General features: G+C 39.2%; 1 protein-coding gene across 7 annotated transcripts in view; it reads right to left on the minus strand.

Moving 5' to 3' along the window:
* The window catches only part of SETX (senataxin), a 63,622-nt gene extending 44,339 nt beyond the window's left edge, over positions 1-19,283 (minus strand). For 3 of the 7 annotated variants that reach the window (XM_031450767.2, XM_031450763.2, XM_064490640.1), the window contains exons 1-9: positions 19,135-19,283; positions 18,127-18,243; positions 12,343-12,526; positions 11,095-11,302; positions 9,058-9,167; positions 5,416-5,635; positions 4,547-4,666; positions 404-575; positions 188-275 (exon numbers count right to left, since the gene is read on the minus strand). In XM_031450767.2, coding sequence (XP_031306627.2) covers positions 188-275; positions 404-575; positions 4,547-4,666; positions 5,416-5,635; positions 9,058-9,167; positions 11,095-11,302; positions 12,343-12,519 — 1,095 coding nt within the window. In that variant the 5' untranslated portion in view covers positions 12,520-12,526; positions 18,127-18,243; positions 19,135-19,283. Of the gene's footprint in view, positions 1-187; positions 276-403; positions 576-4,546; positions 4,667-5,415; positions 5,636-9,057; positions 9,168-11,094; positions 11,303-12,342; positions 12,527-18,126; positions 18,244-19,122 lie in introns of those variants that run through there. The other 4 variants (XM_031450766.2, XM_031450765.2, XM_031450764.2 and 1 more) reach the window with 4 other exon arrangements.
* Between the last annotated feature and the right edge of the window lie 3,223 nt (positions 19,284-22,506).

Here is a 22,506-nt window from a genome sequence, read left to right on the forward strand (position 1 = left end):
TTCCTAAGTGCCATTAGAGTCCATTTTTACCCCAGGCACTACTGTTCAATCAGAAAGATTTTATGTAACAGTTGATTCAGAATAACTACGTATCATAAAATCGGCAACTGAACTAATTATGTGAAACACTGTCCATACAATACAAATGCAATACAATTATCGTCTGAATTCTCAAAATGTTTTATACCTTTTTGGTCTTTTCAGGATTATAATTGTACACAATCTGGCTGCAAGTCACCATATCATCAAAATACGACTCTGGTTCTAACTTGGCCCTTAAAAGAATAAATAGAAATTACTGAAATGAAGGGGAAAAAAAGAAAAAAAACCCTGTTGTTACATCAGTTACAACAGATTTCCTCATCCAGACTGTCTGAAATCCTGACACACGAACTGAACCAACCTCACAGAGCTGTTCCGTATATTTTGGATCTCTTTATTGTAGCTCGTATTGTTGATGATGGTTTGAAATGCCTCAATAGGATCAATAAGTTGACCCCAGACCTTAGATCCAAGGCGATCCAGAATCACCATGAAACAGTGTAAAGCTGGCCAGAAAGGATCCACACTGTCATCTGAAATACAATGGAATAATTGCCAAATCACAAAACAATTAGAAAAAGGTATATATTGAGAATTAAACATTCTTTACCTGGGTAGCAACAAAACTGAAAGCAAAGCAGCAAGTAATTTAAAGTTAAGAGCTGTCAACTATAAGGTTCAGAAAGCTGGCAAATTTTTAAATTGTTTTTCCATCTTTTTTTAAAGCAATACACCTCTATGAGAAATCTTTTTGTGTAGAACAAACTGAGATAATCTTTTTTTTTATAATGGAGATAACTAGAGATTGAATTTAGGACCTCATGCATGCTAAGCAAGTGCTTGAGCTACGCTACCCCCCAAGATAGTCTAGATAAAGCCAACTTTCTCATCCTGTTTGCCACACTTGAAATAATCATTCCTACTCTGCTTCATCTAGAACTTTATACGCCCATCCTCCAAAAAATAACAGAAAAAAAGCAGAGGAAAAAAGAGAGAAAGAAAAACTTAGTATCTATAGCTACCATGATGCAGGAAATTCTGGTTTCACGTGATCCTGAGTTGTGTGTGTGACCTGGCTGATGTAAAGAACCGAATCCCTTAGCTGCTGGATAAGCAGTGATACACACCCTCCAACTCGCTGTATCTCAACATGGCCTTGTGGTTATCTTCATTTCATCCAACTGGCAAGAATCTCATTACTCACAAGCTCTTACCTCTAGTACTTTCCCTCTTCTCTATCAAATATCCAGTGGCAAAAACTGCCCTCCTCAAAGACCTTCAATTGCTCCTTAATGTTGTCTAAGAAAATTCCAAGTCCTCAGTCAAGCACTTACAAGATCTTACTCTATTGTTTCTTTCCAGATTTTTTCACACTCACATAAAGACATACTATCTACAGCAAAAAAAAGATAGCAAGTTTTTTCCAAACAAGAACCAGAATGCCTTCACTGTTAGCACCACCTATCAAAAATCCTATCCCTCCTGAAGTCCAGCTCAAATACCTCCCCCGACAGCCAACATTCTCCACCCATCTAATGTTCTACAGTACTCTTCTTAGGCAAGTGAGCTAACTCTCTCGATTACTGATAACCCTAGAACGTTCTGCTTTTTTCCCCCTCAGGGCTCTTAGACTCTACTTTAAAAAAAAAAATCATAAGTCATTTGTGTTGTACTTCTCATATTCTTTTTTATCCTCTACTGCAGCTGACACAGTTCTGTCTAGGAAGCTCTCAAAGAAAAAAAAAGTCATCAGGTGAAAACAATTATGAAAGATTCCTTAAGGAGGCAATTCACATTCTGAAGGTGGTTAGGGGAGCTAAATAACAAAGAGGACAGAAATACATGTGCAAAGCACAGGGAAAAAAACGAATAATTTCCATAATAAATGCTAGTAAATAAATCAGTAATAACCTTAATCAGAAATAAGCTAGCAAGAAAATATATGTGGATCAAAAAAGAACATTTACATATTTCTTTTAGAATCTCCCACAAAGGAATTTATATCCCCACTGCAGTTGCCTAAAGAGAAATGAATATGGGTAAAAAAATTTATTATGTTTTCATAGAATTTGGCATGCTTGGTCTTTATTCATTCTTTCATAAAGAAGGAAAGGTTAGAAACACTAGTACAGATTCTCCCTAATCAGCCTGATAAAACCACTAGCAAAACACAACTGGGCTCTAATAACAAACATGACAATTTTAGACCCTATTTTCTAGCCTATCTGTGCAGTGCTGCCCAAGGGAGCCTTCTGTGATGATGGAAATGTTCTAGGTCTGCACTGTTCGATACAGTAGCCACCGTGCACATGCAGCTCCTGAGCTCTTGAAGTACAGCTTGTGGTACTGAAAAATTAGGTATTTTATTTTAATTTCATTAACTTAAATTTAGCCAAATTTGGCTGGCAGCCACCTTGTTGCACAGTGGAACCCTAGAGAACCAGAATGAAATAAAAAATCAGGCAAAAGGGAGAAAGTGGGACAGAGAAGGCTTTCTCCACAATTTTAATTACCATGTCATTAAAAATTTACCTCCTTTAGGTTCTAGCCTTGATTCTACTAACTATGGGTATTTCAACATGAAAAAGTAAATTAACTTCCCAGGGCTTTAGTCTCATCTGTCATGAAAGTAAGCTGTTGAGTTAAACTTTAAAGGTCCTTTCCAATTTAAAATTCTGAATCTGCTTCAGTGCAATCCCTATCAAATTACCAATGGCATTTTTCACAGAACTAGAACAAATTTTTTTTAAAATTTTTATGGAAATACAAAAGACCTCAAACAGCCAAAACAATTTTGAGAAAGAAGAACGGAGCTGAGGGACTCATGCTCCCTGACTTCAGACTACACTACAAAGCTACAGTAAGCAAAACAGTATGGTCCTGGCATAAAAACATACAGATCAATGGAACAGGAGAGAAACCCAGAAAGAAACCTACACACTTACGGTCAATTAATCTATGACAAAGGAGTCAAGAATATATAATGGAAGAAACACAGTCTCTTCAGTAAATGGTGCTGGATAAACTGGACAGCTACATGTAAAAGAATGAAACTAAGACATTCTCTAAATCATATACAAAAATTAAGTTAAAATGAATTAAGATCTACATGTAAGACCAGATACCATAAAACTCCTAGAGGAAAACATAAGCAGAACACTCTTTGACATAATTTGCAGCAATATTTTTTTGGATCTGTCTCCTAGAGTAACAGAAACAAAAACAAACAAATGGGACCTAATTTAAACTTAAAAAAACGTTTGCACAGTGAAGGAAACCATAAAATGAAGACAACCTACAGGCTTGGAGAAAGTAACTGCAAATGATGTTACTGACAAGGGATTAATTCCCAAAATATACAAACAGCTCATACAGCTTAATATCAGAAAAAACAAATAACTCAATCGAAAATAAGCAGAAGACTTAAATACAGACATTTCTCCAAAGAAGATATATAGATGGCCAAAAGGCACATGAAAAGATGCTCAACATCACTAATTATTAAAGAAATGCAAATCAAAACTACAATAAGGTATTACATCACACTGGTCAGAATGGCCATTGTTAAAAAGCCTGCAAATAATAAATGCCAGAGGATGTGGAGAAAATAGGACCCTCCTATGCTGTTGATGTAAACTGGTGCAGCCACTATGGAGAACACTATGGAGGTTCCTTAAAAAATTAAAAATAGAGTTACCATATGATCTTGCAATCCCATTCCTGGGCATATATCCAACAGAGAAAACTCCAACTTGAAAAGATACAGGCACCCCAATGTTCATCGCAGCACTATTTACAATAGCCAAGACATGGAAGCAACCTAAATTTCCATCCACAGATGAATGGATAGAGAAGATACGGTGTATATTATATATACACACAAACAGACACACACACAAAAAACACACAATGGAATATTACTAAGCCATAAAAAGAATGACAAAATGTCATTCGCAGCACTATAGATGGACCTAGAGATTATTATACTAAGTGAAGTCAAACAGAGAAAGACGAATACTGTATTTCTTATATGTGGAATCTAAAAACAGTGATACAAATGAACTTACTTACAAACCAGAAATAGACACACAGACATAAAAAACAAACTTACAGTTACCAAGACTGAAAGCCAAGCAAGGGAGGGGAAGGAGGGTGGAGAGGAAGGGATAAATCAGAAGTTTGGGATTAACACATACATACCACTATATATAAAATAAATAAACAAAAAGGACCTACTATTTAGCACAGGGGGCTATATTCAATATCTTGTAATAACCAATAATGGAAAAGAACCTGAAAAATAGATATATATAACTGAATCACTTTGCTATCCACCTGAAACACTGTAAATTAACTATACTTCAATTTTAAAAAAGAATTGAATCTGTGACCTAAACCATAAAATGTTCATTCTTCTTCACATCATGCATTCAAATTCTTGCAGTGACACTAGTATTTTCAAAGTGCATCATCATAACCGTATTCAGCAAATAAAGGTTATTACCATCTGATTGCCTTTCCATGGTGTGAAGTATCGACTGCATAAAATCATTTTGTTTGTCTGAACCCAACAACAGTGAATCCATGGCTTGCTCCTCGAGAATGGTCAGCAACATGCAAATACCTGTAAGATTATGTAGAGTTTTCTTGAATTGGTTAAATAACACTGTTCTAATGCCTTCTCTGGTTTCGTTGGCAAAAGAATAACAAGGCAGTAAGATGGAACAAGACAGTATCCAGTTCTTCAAACACTGAAGTCTGAGACACTCACACATAACTACTCCCAAGAACAGAACTTTAGACTGAATTAAAATGGAAAATGGCATGAAGCTGGTTAGAAAACAATTTCTAAGATGACTACCACACAATTTGATCTCATAAAATCTGAGACCCCTTAAATTTTAAGATCACCATATTTCAGATACCTATCACTGCCAAATATGACACAAGACTTAGAATCAATGAAGGAAGGCAGAACTATTTTAGTTACTATAGAAATTGTTGAAAACCAAAGCTAGTACCTCTTTCTGCCAAGAAACCCTTTACAGATGAGAAAAGAGATATTAAACCTATTTTTTTAAATAGATCAAACCCTGTTAAAGTGAGCTGCTATGCTAATATTTTGTTACATCTAATATTGCCTTAAATAAAAGATCTACTTGCCATACTTGAAAATGTACCTCTTACAGATGATTACAGATGATTTAAAACCAAGATGTAGTTAGTCAATTTAATGACAGAACAGGAATGGGGAACTATGAAATCCTTCACTGAGCAATTTTGTAGATTACCAAATGAGACAACTTCCTTTGCAGGATAGCCGTAAGAACTACTGGAAAGTAGTAACTGTATTTGTCTATGAATAATACTCACCTAACCAATAGTTTTTGTAGTTGGTAGTATCATACATGTGTGAGGGCAGAAGAATCAGTTTACCCTTCTCAAGGACAGAAGAAGTATAAATGTCTGGACTTTCTAAAAGCCCCAACTCAATGACTTTAAAAAGGCAAGTCAAAACCTCCTGTAAGTCATAATAATCATCTCTGTCCACTTTCCCCAAGTTTCTTGCAGTCAGGATAGCCCAACGCCGAACCTAAAAGTGTAACACATTTATTACTTCATTCAATGAACAACTGTCTACATATAGCAAGAATCTACTTATAACAGGGTTTTCTATAGATTTTAAAAGACATTGAAGGAGGGTATAGCTTAACAGTGTGTGCTTAGTACGCACAGGGTCCTGGGTTCAATCCCCAGTACCTCCATTAAAAAATAATAAATAAACCTAATTACCTCCCCCCTAAAAAACATAAAAGACATGCAATACTATTTATAGTTGACCTTTGAACCACACATGGAGGGGTTAGGGGCACCGACCCTCCTCATAGTTGAAAACTCAAATATAATATAGCTGGTGGCCCTCCATATCCGAGGTTCTGCATCATGGATTAAACCAACCTTGGTCGTGTAGTACTATATACTATTAAAAAGAACCTGCATAGGAGTGGACTCAGAGTTCAAAACCATGTTGTTCAAGGGTCAACTGTAATGCAATATGTGAACTTTGTTTGATCCTGATCTGAACAAACTAACCCTAACAAAGCATTTATGAGATAATCATTTCCATTTATACATTGACTAGAAATATGAAATTAAGATTTATTACTGTGTGTTGACGTAATTGGTTTTTTCTATAAAGTCCTCATCTTTTAAAAGACATATACTGAAGTATTTTTTGGATGAAATGCTCTGCTAAGAATTGTGCTAACTAAACCGAAGGGAGCTAGAATATTGACCATGCACTGATAATAGATGAGGCTAGTCATGGATATATGGGGGTTCATTATGCCAATATACTTTTGTATGTTTGTAATTTTCCATAATAGAAAGCTAGAAAAAAGAAATAAAAAATGAAGAGAAACCTAAAAAGAAATCAAAGGTCACCTCTAAATGGCCATATAGCGAAGAGAAGTGATGTTAAATTTCTTGTGGGCTACAAATTAAATTTAGCAATTACAACCTTAATAAGCTTAAGAAAATGGAACAGAAAAAGTATCAGTGTGCATCTCTCACAGTAAGAGTAAGAACAGTTTTGTGAAATGTTTATGTCACGTACACATATGTATGTGTGTACTCAATGAAAAACTCTAACTTAGGTTATGGGCAGAAAAGTTTGAAAAACAGAATTAATAGACAGAAGAATGGGCTCTATGGCAACATAAGTAATGAATTTAAAGTTATCGAAAAAAGCAATCAGTGCATCTAGAATGATAATAAATAAACAGGAGAAGGGAAAACGTCCCTTGATTATAGTATAAGGAATGTCAAGCGCTGAGTGGTAAACATGGAAGAGGCTGGGGTTGTAAAATTATTTTGCAATCTTAGAAAAACTGGCTCAGGGAAGAACCATCAGGTGATGTTAAATTTAGGAGAAAATTTTGTTGAGAAGCAGGGTATTTATGTGATCTTAAAGCATCTAAGAAACAGACATTAAACGGTGAAAAAACTGGACAGCACCTCAACTAGTGATCAAAATTGACATCACCATGAGAGGCAAAATGACACGGCACACCTCTGTGCGTGACACCGAGAAGGACATAACATCACGTATACGGTACTCCAGGTGGGAACATACAGCCTGAAGCTAACCACGAGCAAACATCAGACAAATCCAAAATGAAAAAAAGCATTCAGTTTTTTTTTAAATGGGGTGGGGAAGAAATGACTATTCTTTAGAAATGTAATTGTCATAAAAGACAAAGAAAGGCTGAGGAAATGTTTCAGATTAAGGGAGACTAAACCAATGTAACTACATGTAAATCCTGATCCTGGTCTGCATGCTGGAGCATGGTGGGGAAGTGCCATGCAGTATACTGGGTCACAACTGGAAAACAGAACTTACTATGTCAGTATTAAATTCACCGAAGTTTTTAATATTGTGAGAATGTACTGTTTCTTAAGAAATTTAGGCTGAAGTATTGAGAGGTAAAGGGCCATGATATATGCAATCTACTCTCAAATGGTTTGGAAACAGAAAAGCTATGTAGTTAATTGAAATGAAAAAGCAAATGGCGGGAACTGTGAATAATTGGGGATGACAGGTAAAGGAACTATAGCTGTTTTCTACTTTTATTCTTGAGAATTTTCTGAAAGTTTGAAAGTATCTTCAAATAAAAACTTTTTAGAAAGCACACAGAACAGAAAAAACAAAAGCAAAAAAGATAAAAAAGCATACGGACTCTGCAGCTAGGCTGCCTACGTACAAATCCCAGCTGCCACCCATCAGCCCGTGTAACTGTGCATTGACGCCTGGACTCAGCTTCCTCATCCATAAAACAGGCACAGACAATGAACAGCCATTCCTGGCCCCGCAGACTCAGCCACCACGCCTGCAAGTGCTTGGCCCAGGCCCTGGCTGCGCGGCTGGACCAGCTTCCTCTACTGGTACGTCTGCAGCTTTGAAAAAGCCAGTCCCAGAGAGCTGTACTCTGCCCATCTTCTTTCACAGGCAGGAAAGCCTCACCCTTATTTTAAGCACAGGCCTTGCCTCTGGTCCTACCCTTGCCTGGTGCACACTCGTAATGCCCATCACCCTGCACGAACTCAACCCCCAGCTACCCACGGCCACCCAGGCCTATGGGCTGCCACCATTTGTCACTCTTTTGTTTCTGTTCCAAACTAAGGGGTGTGTTGTACCTTTATAAATTCCTCTTTTGAACTTTCTACTATCATTGTTATGGGTCTAGCACAGAGGAAACTGAAATTCACCACCATTTTGCCTGGAAACCCCATTACCACTCTTAGCCACTTAAAAAAAAAAAAAGCCTCTCTTCTGGCCTTATATTGGCAGAGCAGCCCTTCACAGCTGTTGTCTTCATGGTGTAACTCGGCTCCAGAGGCCAATGTGCACAGGACCTACAGCACACGCCGCCTTGCCAAAGGGTGGTTAAACCTCAAGCCTCAGCGTGAAGCTCAACGTCAGGCTCTAGAACTCGGGCGTTGCTCTCTGCCTCTCTTCCACCCACTGTTCTGATTCTTAGGTCTCTCTTCTTCTCTTACGTCTCTCTTCTTCTCTAGCACTTAGGAACTGAATTTCCTCGTCTCCACTGCCACCCTCCCAACCCTGCCGCCTTTTAAAAATCTCCTTTATTAGCAAGATAATTGTATCAAGTGGTATTTAAGTGGTATTTCCACATGCTTGGGGTAGGGCAGGCAAGCAAGGAAGGCAAGAGAGAACGGTCCCTCTTCATTAGTTCAGGCCAGGACATGGAAAGGAGATCAAGTAACTCCTGCACCTGTCCCTTACACGGAAGCACCCCTTCCGCAAGGGCTCCCTACCCTCCTAAGTCTCCGCTCCTTCCACCCCGCAGCACCCTCTCCTCGACTGCAGTCATTTTAAAACGGCAAGTCAGTAATTCGGGCAAATATTTTAAACAAAATACACACCAAAACCCTCTATTGTAGTTATCTGTATATGCAAAAATAAAATATACCCTCCCATTGCCTAACACTCACCATTTCATTGGGATGGACCAAAAACAAATAGATCCCTGGATGTTTGTCAAAAACCTGAAAGGAGCAATTAGCTTGTTCCATTCGGCAAAGTGCTTCAACACATAATTCGTCTAAAGAGAAAAAAATAAGGCAATAAACATAAAACATGAATATTACCAACTTACCAAGATTCCCTAAATCTGGCTCCTTCAGCTGCTCTGTAAGTAAATGAAAAGTTGTTCTTTTGTGGTGGTTGTTTTAACTGAATCATAAAAATGCTATAAATATATAAGAACAATACTTAACCTACCTGAAAGCCTGATCAGCTGACTACAGCGTGTTCTATGAATTACTCTGACTTTACTAGCACATACGTCTATTTTTTTCACACTAGACGTAATTATCTCCACAAGGTATCTTCTTGGAAGTATGATTACGGGTCCAATTGCATTAGCATTCTACGTTTTGACCCATGTGGCCTTTATCTGGTACTTGAGTGATAAAATCAGCTTTTCCCCCAAATGGCTATTTTGTCCTACTGTCAATTATTGAGTAACCCATTTTCTCCACTAGCTTGAAATGCTCCCATCAACAACCACCACATTCCCCTAATATACCTGTTTTACTTCCGGACGCTCTACTGTTCCATTAGTCTCCCTGTGCCAGCACTATTCCAATCCCTGTTGTCTTATGGAAGGTTCTTCACTATTCTTTCAAAAGTGTGCTGAATAGACTCACACATTTACCCTATCAGATGAATCAACTTTAGCTCGTCAAGCTTCAAAGAATACTGTAGTGACAGTGGTTAGCTTTGCGGAGGAGGAATAACGACTGGAAAAGTAAAAGAAGAGTTCCTGGGGCGCTGATGATGTTTGTTTCTTAATCTGGGTGCTGACTACACAAGTGCATCTAGTGTATGAAAAATCATCAAGCTTATAAACTTTTCCGGATATAGTATTCTTTAGTAAATGTTTAAAAAATGACTTGTTAGAATTTAAAAATCTATTTTGAATTTATTTATAAAGAACCGATTTACCTAATAAACCTTTAGGTTTACTTTTCAGCTTACTGAAAATACGGAGGACAGAGAAACAAGCTGAACAACATGACAAGAAAGCAATGAGAAAACTCCAGGAAGTTCATTATTCTATAGCACACCCATCTGGTCCCAGCAAGCCAAAGTTATGACAAAAAAAGTGTATGTACATGTGTTTAAGAGTAGACTACTCTGGATTAAAAGAGATGCACAAAATATGAATCACATGCAATCAATGTATGGTCCCTGATCAGACCCTAATTTAAATAAACCAGCCAAAAACCACATTTTGTCACTACTGGGAAAATCTGAACATGGACTAGATATAGTAGGTGCCATAAAGGTGCTGTTATTTTGTTAGATTTGATAGACCAGGAAAACGTCCCTAAGATTCATATTAAGAAATGCAAATATGAATGACCAAACTCTAGGTAGCCATAATCTGCTATGCCACTGTGATTAGCAAAAATTACTACAGACCAATGGTTCTCAACCAGGGGCAATGAATTCTGCCTCTCCCTGGCCCTGCTCCCCAACTCCCAAGAAACATTTTGTGATATCTAGAGACATGTTTGGTTGTCACAACTTGGGTAGTGGGGAGAGCAAGAACTACTGTCATCTAGTGGAGAGCGGCCAGGGACGCCGCTAACCATCCTACAACGGACAGCACAGCACCCACGACAAAGAACCATCCAGTCCAAAATGTCAACAGTGTCAAGGCTGAGAAACTCTGCTACAGGCAATTACAAAGATGAAAGTTAACTGAATTTAGATGAACATGTGATAAAGCAAATACAGCAGGATGTTAGTAACTGCAGAATCTACGTGGTGTGTATACAGTACTCACTGTGTAATTCACTTTTCTGTATGTTTGGAAACTTTCATAATAAAATGTTGGGGAAAAATAATAAGTATCCTAATTATATGTTTAACAAACAGATTTTCAATACAGATAAACCAAAATTCTTACAATTCTTAAAATAATAAAGCTGATGTAACTGTGGAATACCCAAGATACTCACTAACACGCTCATGTAAAAGTAGATAAGGATACTTCAGTATTTCGAGAAGAGGAACTCGCAGCTTATTTTCAAAGTCTTGGCCAGTGAAGTCGAACAGCTGTGCCTCCCCATTGTTGTCTACTATGTACACATCGTCGTCTCCCATTTCTGCCGTCATGGATTTTTCAAAGTGGTTTATGAGACGTAAGGTTTCTAATTCCCATAAAATCTACAGGGAAAGAAAAATGGGCAGTGTGCTTTATATCTTTAACAACAAAGTATACTGGATGCGATGATCTTTCTAGAAAGCCTCTTCCTAAGTATAAAAATTCAGAAGTTTAAAGAAGTATTAAACATCATATATTAGCTTTGAAGAAAACAGCCACTAAACATAAAAACGGTCTGTATGATACATGAACATGAGCACACAGAGCCTGAGATGCTCTTGCGGAGTTTTACTATAAAATATGTCACTATCTCTATCAACTACACTCTATTAAAAAGGAAATGAGAAGCTGGAGCGTCTTTGTCAAGGCAAGAGCTAGGTGTTCCATGTCTTCCCTTCTGTGTTCCAGCCATAGGTACCCACCTGGAAACATCAGCTTCAGCATAAAGACATCAGTCAGCTAGAAAACTCTGTAAAACTTGGAAGCAGGGTAACTTTGTAAAAGTTTTCTCAACAGGTTCATAACGAATCATCCCCTCTCCTCAAATTTCTGTATTATTATACATATCTCTATGATCTGTGTTCCATTTTTCAGCAGATAAATGTAATAAACCAAATATTCAAACCCACGTACTTAAAATTATGTGTTTCACTTTGGTTGCTGTGACTAAAAAATATACTTACTCTAACTGGTTTATAACATTTACCTGCTAAGAAACGAAAAGAGAAGGGGAAAAAAGAACTATTAGTCACATGAAAAAATAACTCAAGCCATTCAGATACTTCAGAATAACACTGTCAAACACAATGATATAAAAGCATGAATCAAAAAACCCCCATACATCACTTCATTTCATAAAATTGTTTTGTATCAAAATGACTAAAAGAGGAGGATTATAAAATTCTGCTTTGTATTTCAATTCCATCAGTCAATAAGCATTTACTCAGTACCTACCACACACCAGGCAATGAGTCAGGTACTAGTATATCGGCCTTCAAAGTTAAATCACATCATCAGTTCCCCAAATGCTTCCAACAGAGTTCAAATTTATTCTTTTCCTAATTATCAAGCTCTAGAAAACTGCCCATCTAATGTCAATTACCTCATGTAAGTGTGGCAATTCGTCCCTTGCTTTGTGATATTCAGCCACACACTCTAAGCAGTAGCAGAGGTCTTCGTTGGCTGTCTGAAATTCACTGGAGTGGATCCTGGATGCATAGCGCTGTAGGAAGTCAATGGTGGAAACACCACCAGGCGTACACCAACAACATGTGCTCATTCTGTACCTACATCCAGAAAAGAAGACACTGAAAGACTTGAGAAAAAAGAACAACACAACCCTTCAGGCCTATTCTGTGTGACAAATGGATACACTTTCTAGTAACGATCCTGTCTTCAACTTAAAATGTGTCTTGACCACATCCATTCTGCTGGCCAGTTTATCAATCACTGACTAAACTCAACCTGAGCCTACTCCTAAAATCTTTATCTGTGACACATGAAAAATAGTGAAATGAGAGCAGTTAGTGATAAACATCATTAGGCAATGTTCAGTTGTGCTATAAAGAAGACTCAAAACTATGCAGTATTGATGAAAAATATGTATTATCAATGTTTTCAAAGTACAGATTTTGGAGTGCTCTAATAATGGACTGGAGTCAAGTGAAAAGCTCTGGAAACTTTTCATATTTCCTGAAGCCATGCTCCAGAAACCCCTGGAAACCTAAAAATCTATAAATATTAGTCCATACCAATAATAGAAATTCATAGATGAATTTTCTCTTGGTTAGAAAGTGTATATACATGAATTTGCACGTATGTATGAACTGCTGCTCATAATTCACTGCTCATTGATGCAGTATGAACTGTAATAACTACAAACGTTGACAATCTATTGCTAGTAAGTGTGACACACGCAGTTTTCTGACTAACTCCAATTTTTGTTTTACAATCCTATTGGAGCCTCCGCCACCCAAACTCAAGTGAAAGGGTTAAGATGAAATAAATTTCCCAGATCCTAGCAGTCTCAAAGAGAGCAAAGTAGCAAGTTTACCAGGAAACAAAGTGAAATCCCAAGAGCCCAATGGGTCAACAGTTTTAAGGAAGATACACGTTAAGGCAAGTTTATCAGACTGCAGATGCATGAAACAGAGGATTAGCAAATAAGGTGGAGGCCAAAATCCAAAGAGATCTCCAACCCTAATGAGGTGCAATAAAAGCTAAGATGCTATGTTCTTATAAATAACTAAATGCATATAAAAGTAAATAGCGCATTGTCAGTAAGCAATGCATTGTGGCTAAACAAATAGCAAATGTTTGCTTTGAAATAAACAAGTAAGAGGCTGAGGCAGGGAAAATACAAGTGAGTCTGCGACATCTTATGGTGACAGAAAAAAAGTGCTCAAGACACCAGAAGAGCTCTCAGTGGCCAAAGCTGAAACAAATAACAAAATAATGTAATACTGGATTATAAACCACAGTATAAAGTAAATATACATGACTCTATACTGATACAAGTGACTGAATAAACAAATGTGGGGGAAAGGACAAATCTGCCCAAAGAAGAATTCCAAAGTGATACAGATACTCCCCATTCCAGGAAGTGGAGCTTAACCCCATCCCATCTTAAGCGAGGAGTGGACTTGATAAGCACTCCAAAGAAGACAGTATGTAAAGGTCACACTTACAGTGGAAACCCCTGGCCAAAACAACGGTAAGCAAGCGATCAAGGTTAACATCGCCAGGAGCAAGTCGTGCTGGTAATCCCTGGCATACCATGAAGAGGAAAGAACTTCAGTTCTGTTGTATGCTTCCCCCAAACCCGTAACCCCAGTCCATTCATAAGAAAAACCGCAAGACAAGCCTAAGGAATTATCCAAACAGATATTAGCCAGTCTTTGACAAGGAAGAAAACCACACCCAAAGGGAATAGAACCAAGTGTTCTATCATATGAAAATGTTTTGTTTTACTGGGAATTGGGCCAGGAAATTACCCCAAAAGCCTGACCTTAAAAACTTGACCTTAATTATCCTACAAATGTAAAGTATCAGACTAATGGGAAAAAAGTTACAAACCCAAATGTAAACCCCACGAAGTTCACATCATAACTGGGTGAACCTAACCTGTGCACTCTTATTGGGAGGGACACCAAACTCGCTAGTGAGACATAAAAAAGTCCTACTCTTTTTATGCATAAAGCACAGACATATATAAAGTACATAAAGAGGTATATAATACACTAGTGGTATTAAAATTCAAGGGAAACTCATAGGAAAGAAATGTCTAAAAAGTCTCCTTTCAGAGAGGGAGAAGGGATAATAAAAGGGTAAGAAACATGACTCAAGTCGTTGAATACTTAGGTACAGAAACTTGGCAGTGTGAAGTTTCTCAATGCGTATCACTCTAAAATTCAAAGTGCATAGGCTCTGCTAATGGGAAATGGATCACATCTTGACAGAATTTATAATCTCTGTGTCATCAAAAACATGTATTTGTCTTGTGAATCGATTTTAAAATTCATTAAATATAAGTTGTATACTTCCTTCATGCTTCTAAAAAAGAACTTAGGGCAGCTTTCAACATTAAAGTACACACAGAAAAGGACATTTTAAAAGGAGATTAAAAAAGAGAGGGAAATCAAAAGTTATTTGGAAGAAATTTCATTTCACTAAATCCTAAATTAGGAGCTTCTTTTTGAAAAGCAGAGCAAAAGATGACATGATTAAATCACAGTCTTCATTTGGGAAAAAATGAAAAGTAACATGCTAGTTCAACTGGAGGGTCCTGCTCTTTCCTGACACTAATTCTAACTCAATTACATTTTTTGAAGGATGCTGCAAACTAGGGAATACCAAGTAATATAACGGACACTATGTTTCTGCAGGACATAAATTACTTCATTCAAAGAAGAATTTCTTATATCTGAACAGCCAATACTATAATACTATGAAGTTAGAAGTTTCCGGTGATCTAATTCAATTCAGTAAGTTTCACTTTCTAGATGACTCAAGAACAGAAAATGAAACTTACGGGTTTCTCAAACATCAACTGTTTCAAGCTTGATTTGGGCAGATTATAGTGCAGTTAACTGAAGTTCTGAAAAAATTAAGGTACTGAAGTACAAATAAACTGGTGTACACTTTAAAATAATTATTAACAGAAGAGCAGTTAGCAAAAGAAACCTCCTAATAAGAAAATTATGGAGTCTGCTCTTTATTTCACCCAGAGAGCTGGCCCACCTCCACATGCCAAAATCCGGAACTAAATTTTCTCCAAGTAGATGGGAGTTACTGCCATTTATCAGTTAAGTGCCATGGAATTTATAATGCAGAGAGAATGGTGCTATAAGGCCGATGCATAACAGAAACATGTTTCCACAGCTCCTCTCAAAAGGCCATAAATGGGTGTGGTTATGTCCCCAAATCTAAAATCTTCAGAGGGGGAGGGTATAGCTTAAGTGGCAGAGTGCATGTTTAGCATGCACAAGGTCTGGGGTTCAATACCCAGTACCTCCATTAAATAAAGAAACCTAATTATCTTTCCCCACAAAAAAACAAAATAAAATCTTCACTGGCCCAACAGCTAAGCCCCCAAAATCAGAATGAGAGTGGTGGGGAGGGAAAGAAGGTATAGCTCAGTGGTAAAGCGTGTGCTTAGCATGCATGAGGACCTGGGTTCAATCCCCAGTACCTCTATTAAAAAATATATACACCAGAAATTGACACAACATTGTAAAATGACTATGCTTCAATAAAAAAATGGAGAATAAAATATCTATATCTACAAATAAACCTAATTACCTCCCCTGCCAAAAAATCTGAATAGGTTATATTGCAATTTTTAAGGGAAAACTGCTGGTAGATGATCCTGAATCCTACACATTTTTGCACAACTTAGTTCTTCTAGAGAGCAGTTCTGTTAATTTCATCACTGTTTTTAACTGTTTGGAATCACTATGGAATCATTAATGGGGCTGCAGGACAGACATAAAAGCTGCTCCCATGCATCAAATCAAGAGCTGATTTGTCAATTTGATACAACACTGCAAAATGATTATAAATCAATAAAAAATGTTAAAAAAAAAAGAATGCTAAAAAAAAAAAAAAGCTGATTTGTCAATAACACAGAATGCTTCTTCACCAGAGATAGAACTGTAACTTTCCACAGACTTACCCAGGGGGTATCATTTCTCAATAATAGCTAGCCAGAAACTTCAAATAACAATCTGTTTCTTCTACCCTGCCTAGCTAAACTTCTTGAAAAAGTAATTTATATTCACTTCAACTCCTTTGAATTCTGGCTTCCACCTTACATTTCACTGCACGTTTTCAAAAAGTTCCTAATACCACCAAATCCAACAGATCCTTTACTCGGCTCCTCTAAAGCATATGAAAATGCTAACCACGTATTCCTTGGCTAAGATACCACTTTCCTTTCACTTCCTCTATTCAATCCCCTTCATGATCATCTTCCTTTTCCCCCACCTCTTACTATCAAAATTTCCAAACCTTGTCCTCAAGACTCTAACCTCTTTATTCAATGTCCTCTTTCTTGATGTCTTAATTCAAACCACTGTTTCAGCTACTACCTGAATTGAAGCTTCCCCTAGAGACTGTAGGCACAACTCAATACAATGCTTAACTTTGTTTCAGCTACTCAATAAATGAAAAATAAGCCTAGCATTCCACAAAGATATACAGCTGTCTCTCAGTATCTGCGGAGGACTGCTTCCAGGAGCCCCCCATGGATATTAAAATCTGCAGATGCTCAAGTTCCTTACATAAAACAGAACAGTACAATGAACAGTCAGCCCTCTGTATCTGGAGATGCAAAACCCAAAAATATGGAGGGCCAACTGTACTCAGAATCCAACTGCATACAGTGAATCTCTACTCACTTGACCGGTGCCTCAAAGCAAGCAGGACCAAAACAGAACAAAGTCCTTCTCTTAAAGCTGTTATCTGGCCTGTATTCTCTATATCCATGGCATGACCATCCCTTCAGTTTTCAAACCAGTAACCTGTGACTTATCCTCCACTCTCCTTCCTTAGCCCCCATGTCTATGAGTTCCAGAGTCTACCAATTAGTTACTTCTACACTCTCAGTGAGACTGCCACCGCCTTTGTTTAATTCCTTTTCATTACTTGTCGGAATTACAGAAGAAACTAAATGACCTGCCTCTTGTTTGATCCACCACCAATTTTTCCTCCAAAATGCTGCCAAAGGCCAAAGCAAAAGCTGGACTTTGAAAGCACAAATAACTCTACATTTGGGGGATAAAATTAAAAATTTTGAATTCACCACACAAGGCCCTCCATGACCTGGCTTCAGCATCACCTCGTGCATTCCCTCTCACTTGCTCGTCCCAGAATGCTTCCTGGTGTCTCATTACCTGCCTTTACGGAAGCTCTTGTGCCTTGAACACCCACCCTACATACCTCTGCCTGGTTCTCAGCCCTGAATGCACTTCAGACTTACCTAAGGAACTTGCGGGGATGGGGGGCGGCAGGCGGGGGGATGCTGAGATACTATTGATGAAATTCAGATTCATTTTAAAAGAACTCTAGTGATTCTGATAAAAAGCCAGATTTGAGAACTACCTACATGTAATGCATCCCTGAGCATCATCATCTGGGGGCCTTGTCTGACTCATCCTCTCCCTTCCAGCCTGTCTTTGACAACGTTCTTCTCTGTCCCCTCAGGACTTTGTACACATTTCCATAATCGTGCTTACCATGTTGGGCTGAGGAGGTTACTTATGTATCCCACCTACCTGCTCTGTCAGGGGGCAAGGATCTGTTTTGTGTTGTCTTTTTTACTTCAGTGCTTGGCACATACTAAGTGACTGAAAAAATGTTTTAAATGTTTGTGTCAGAACATAATTACCTGAGGGTAACGGCCTTAAGAGAAGTAATCCTCTCAGTCGAGATTCCTGGGCTTATTTGAGAATGGGTGAGGATCTGCACTCATAGATACCCAGACTCTGGCCCCCAAAGAACATTTCTGAAAAAGCAAAACAAAACAAAACTAAGGAAGTGGGTTTTATACCATCTTATCTGAGTTTCACAACAATCTTTGTAGAGTAGAACCAAATGCAACTATTTGATGAAAAAGCTCAAGCTCAGAGAGATCAGACAACTCGCCCATGGATCTACCCGTAATAGAGGAGACAGTGCAAGTACGAATCTGACTCCACAGGGGGAGCAGTTCCTCGGGAGACCTCGGCTCCACGGTGGGGCCAGCGAGGCACTCAAAAACGCCCATTAGCGAATGCAGGTAAGTTCAGCTCTGGGACAGTAACTAACTCATCTCTGCAAACCGTGGGGTTCGTCTCCCTTCCAGCCTCCTGCCAGGTTTCACGGGCCCGAAGTTCCAGTCTCTGGCACATTCTCGCTCCTGGAGAGTGGGGATGGCGCTCAGAGCCCCTCTGGGGGCTGTCAGCCCTCCATCGCCTTCAGGTGGGGCAGGGAGGACTCAGGTGGCCAAGCGGGAGAGCCACACTCTCCAAAGGGACGAGCCCTGGAGCAGGAGGAAGGAGGGGGCGTCCAGCAGACAGACTTGCTACAGCGAGACCCCCGAGTCACTCCCACGGAAACTACGTAGTGTCCGGGCCAAAAACAGCTCACACGAGACCGCAGGGTAGAGGACGCGGACGGAGGAACTGGGGTCCCGGGGAACAGGAGGCAAGACAGGGCGGCACCACCGGGCGCCTCGGGGATGCTCCCGCCTCGGGCGCCGCAACTCTCCTGAGAAGCCAGCGAGCTTGCGCCGCCCCTCCCCCATCCGCCCGGGCCTCACGCGCCGCAGCCGTTACTCCACGCCGCCCCGCGCGCACCGGCCGCGCAAGCGCTTACGCCCGCGGGTCCTGTGGCCTCAACCCACCGCTCTCCTCACCCCGCTCGGCCTCGCGCCGGCCGCCAGCCCACCTCCATGCCTCGGCTCAACAGTCTGCCGAGGGCGGAAGTGCGGGCGCGCACCTGGGAACCTCCGTCCGCGTCCGGCCGCCCAACTCGAGGTCGCCGGGAGCCCAGGCCCCGCCCCCTGCGCGGCGTCGGCCGTTCGCAGGCCCCGCCCCCTGTGCAGCTCGCTTGTTTTGGTGGCCGGAGGGGCGGCGCGTGGGGAGAGACGCGCCCAGGCTCCGCCGGGAGGCCGGGAAGCCGGGCGCTGGTGTCACTTCCGGGCTGCGGGGCCCGCCAATCAGGAGAGTCTATGTGGGTTAAGGAGCGGGGCGAAAGTTTGCAGCCAACGGGTGACCGTAGCCTAGACCAGGGTTTCCCCGGGGAGCGGCCGCGCCCCGACGTCGCGGTCTAGACGACTTAAGACGCTCACCCTGCTGCCTTTTCCCTTCAGTCCTTTTTCTTCTTTCCAACGCCTCAGGTGTTTCAGCAGGAGGTGTTACGGGTCGCGAAGGGGTTTTTTTCTCTCTGGATTTCCTTTAGAGACCTAAAAGTCAATAACATGTAATCAACACCTAGTTGGGGGAAACACATCCAAACTGTATGACGGAGAAGAGTACAGTAAGCACTGGACGAGGACAAACAACACAGACTGACAGAACGACCTCTGGAAAGCCTACCCTTTTTTTCTTTTTAACGCTTACTACTGACTGACTGTGAGGACTTACCGCTAGCTGACACTCTAACGGAGGAAGCAGAAAAGTAAAACAATCACTAGTCTTGACCAAGGCGCTAAACGAGAGGACGCCGAGGTGGGCCCGGCGCTGACGGGCCAGCCACGACAACCTCACCTAGGAGAACCTTAACCGAAGAATGAGCGGGGAGACCGCGGGAGGCGGGGAGAGGAGCGGGAGAGAACGTTCCAGTGAAGGGGCGTGGCCCGGGTCCGCGTGACGGCCGTTATGGAAATTCCGCAAACCCAGCCTGCGAAGCTTGGGCACGTGGCCGCGACCGTTACTCTCCTCGTTTCTGGAGTTTTCTCTGCCCTGTGAAAAATGTCGGCCATGTTCAGAAACACTGATTGAATAAGAAAGTTAAAAAACCGTTTCAAGCTATACTGCGTTATCAGTTGTGTATGTATTGTTTTAAAAATAATATGAACACTTTTGAAAGATAGGAATCTGGATGGCTATTGAAAAAAACTTTTTTTGAAAGACAGGTAGACAAACATAGTAAAAATTAGCTGAATTTCTCTTTCCCTGAGATAACCATTTTCATGTATATCCTTGCAGAGCTGACTACATACATTTTTATTAAAGTAGCTCTTAAAGAACATTTATAAAATAAGCTACTCACCACGGTGTAGGAAGCGGAATATCACCCTGATTACTGAACAGGGGGACTTCTCCATTACACATAGTAGTTTGGGCCAGGGACACCCCAAAGTGTTTTTAACTTTTTATAAAATCAAAAAAAAAAAGTGAAATTTTAGGTTGATGGAAAAAACTTCCTTTGAAGTTTAGTTGATTTACGATGTGTTAGTTTCTTACTTATTCAGTTACACAGAAAAATGTTTTAACATTTACCGTTTATTGCTCTTTTTATCAACAGTCATAAAATATCATTTCTGATATTTTTAAGGAGGAAAGTACCCATGAAGGCACAAAGTGCTTAGGGCCCACGAAAATCATAATTTCACTGTGCCCCTGAGCCCACCGTGGGCCTTTCCTAGTAATTTTACCACATTTGTATTTAATCTGTAAATATATTAAGTTATACATGTTTTTAAACTTTATGAAATTAGACTGAATGAATTTTCCCACAAATTGCTATTTACGCTCAGAGATTCATTGATTTCAAGGTACTCTCAGAAGTTGCAGAGTCTAAAGTTTACACAATTTGAGGGGTATCGTTAATATTTATTTGGGATGAATAGTGCAAATTCCAAATTTTTAAATGGACAAAACCCACACATATAAAAAATTTCATTAAAATATATTTAAGCTGCAAACACAACCCAATAAAAGTTACATATTTGGGCTTAATACACTTCACCTCAACAAGGAGGTTGAAGATCATTTTCTATACAGAGAACACAAAGATAATTCAGTCTTTTTTCTGGTAAGAATGATGAAATTGTTTATAAAAGTTTCTTCCAAATTAATGATTTCATTTGATAATGTCATAAATATTTAGGACTGTCAAGTTAAAAAAAATTTCTATGAAGCTTTTTTTCACCTATAATCTGTAGGGATTCAGAGCACATAAAGTTTCTGGTGTGGTGATTGAACCTAAATACTTAGAATCGGTTATACGTTACTACTAGGTTGTCATAGATTTTCTGATTTTTAGCTACATATTGTGAATTTTATATGCCAGTATTTCATGTCAAAATTTCAGTACTTTTTCCAGTTGGGTCATTTGACTCATTACTCATCATTATTTGGATTATCAGCAATCTGAGAACATATTACTCATTATTTCTATTTGAGATGGATCTGTTATTAATGAAATACTGAATTTTTGTTATAATAATTTCTATTGATTGCATCATCATTAACCTTCACTTTTGCCTCATTCGTTTTTTTAATCAACTTTATATAGTTTATATACAATTATACACAGTAAAATACTCATTTTAAGTGTATCGTTGAGGATTTTTAGAAGTCCATTGTTTCATGTAACCATCTCTAATCAATATAAACCATTTTCTTCATGCCAGAAAAGTGCTCTTGGGCCACTTGACTGGATAGCCCTTTCTTCCCACTCACTCAGTGGAATCATTGATCTGATTCAGCAGATCTATCAGCTTAGATTCATTTAGAATATTTTAGAACTCTGTATCAATGGAATTATACATTATGTACTCTTTTGACTGTCTTTTGTTCAACATAAAGTGTGCGAAGTTGACAAATATTGTTGAATGAATTGGCAACTCATTCTTTATTGCAGAGTAAGATTATCATTAAATGAATATACCACAATTTGGTTTTTTTAATTCACCTACTGATGGATATTGTGTGGTTTCAGTTTTCCATTATTACAAATAAAGCTGAAATGAACATTATTGTACAAGACTTTTAATGGACATATATTTTGTTTAATGTGGATAAAATTGCAGAAGTAGAACTGCTGGATTGCAGGGTAGGTATGTCTTTAACATTATGAGAACTTAACATTCCATTTTCCAAAGTGATTTTACCATCTTAAATTACCATAAACAAAGTGTAAGACTTACATTTGCTCCACAACCTTGTCAACACTATGCTTGTCGTGACTCTTTGACATTTCAGTCATCCCAGTGGGTGAACAGTGTGCCTCATTTGTATTTCCCTGATAGCTCATGATGTAGAACATCTTTTCATATGTA

Source organism: Camelus dromedarius, chromosome 10 (genome assembly GCF_036321535.1).
Source record: "Camelus dromedarius isolate mCamDro1 chromosome 10, mCamDro1.pat, whole genome shotgun sequence".
NCBI lineage: Eukaryota > Metazoa > Chordata > Mammalia > Artiodactyla > Camelidae > Camelus > Camelus dromedarius.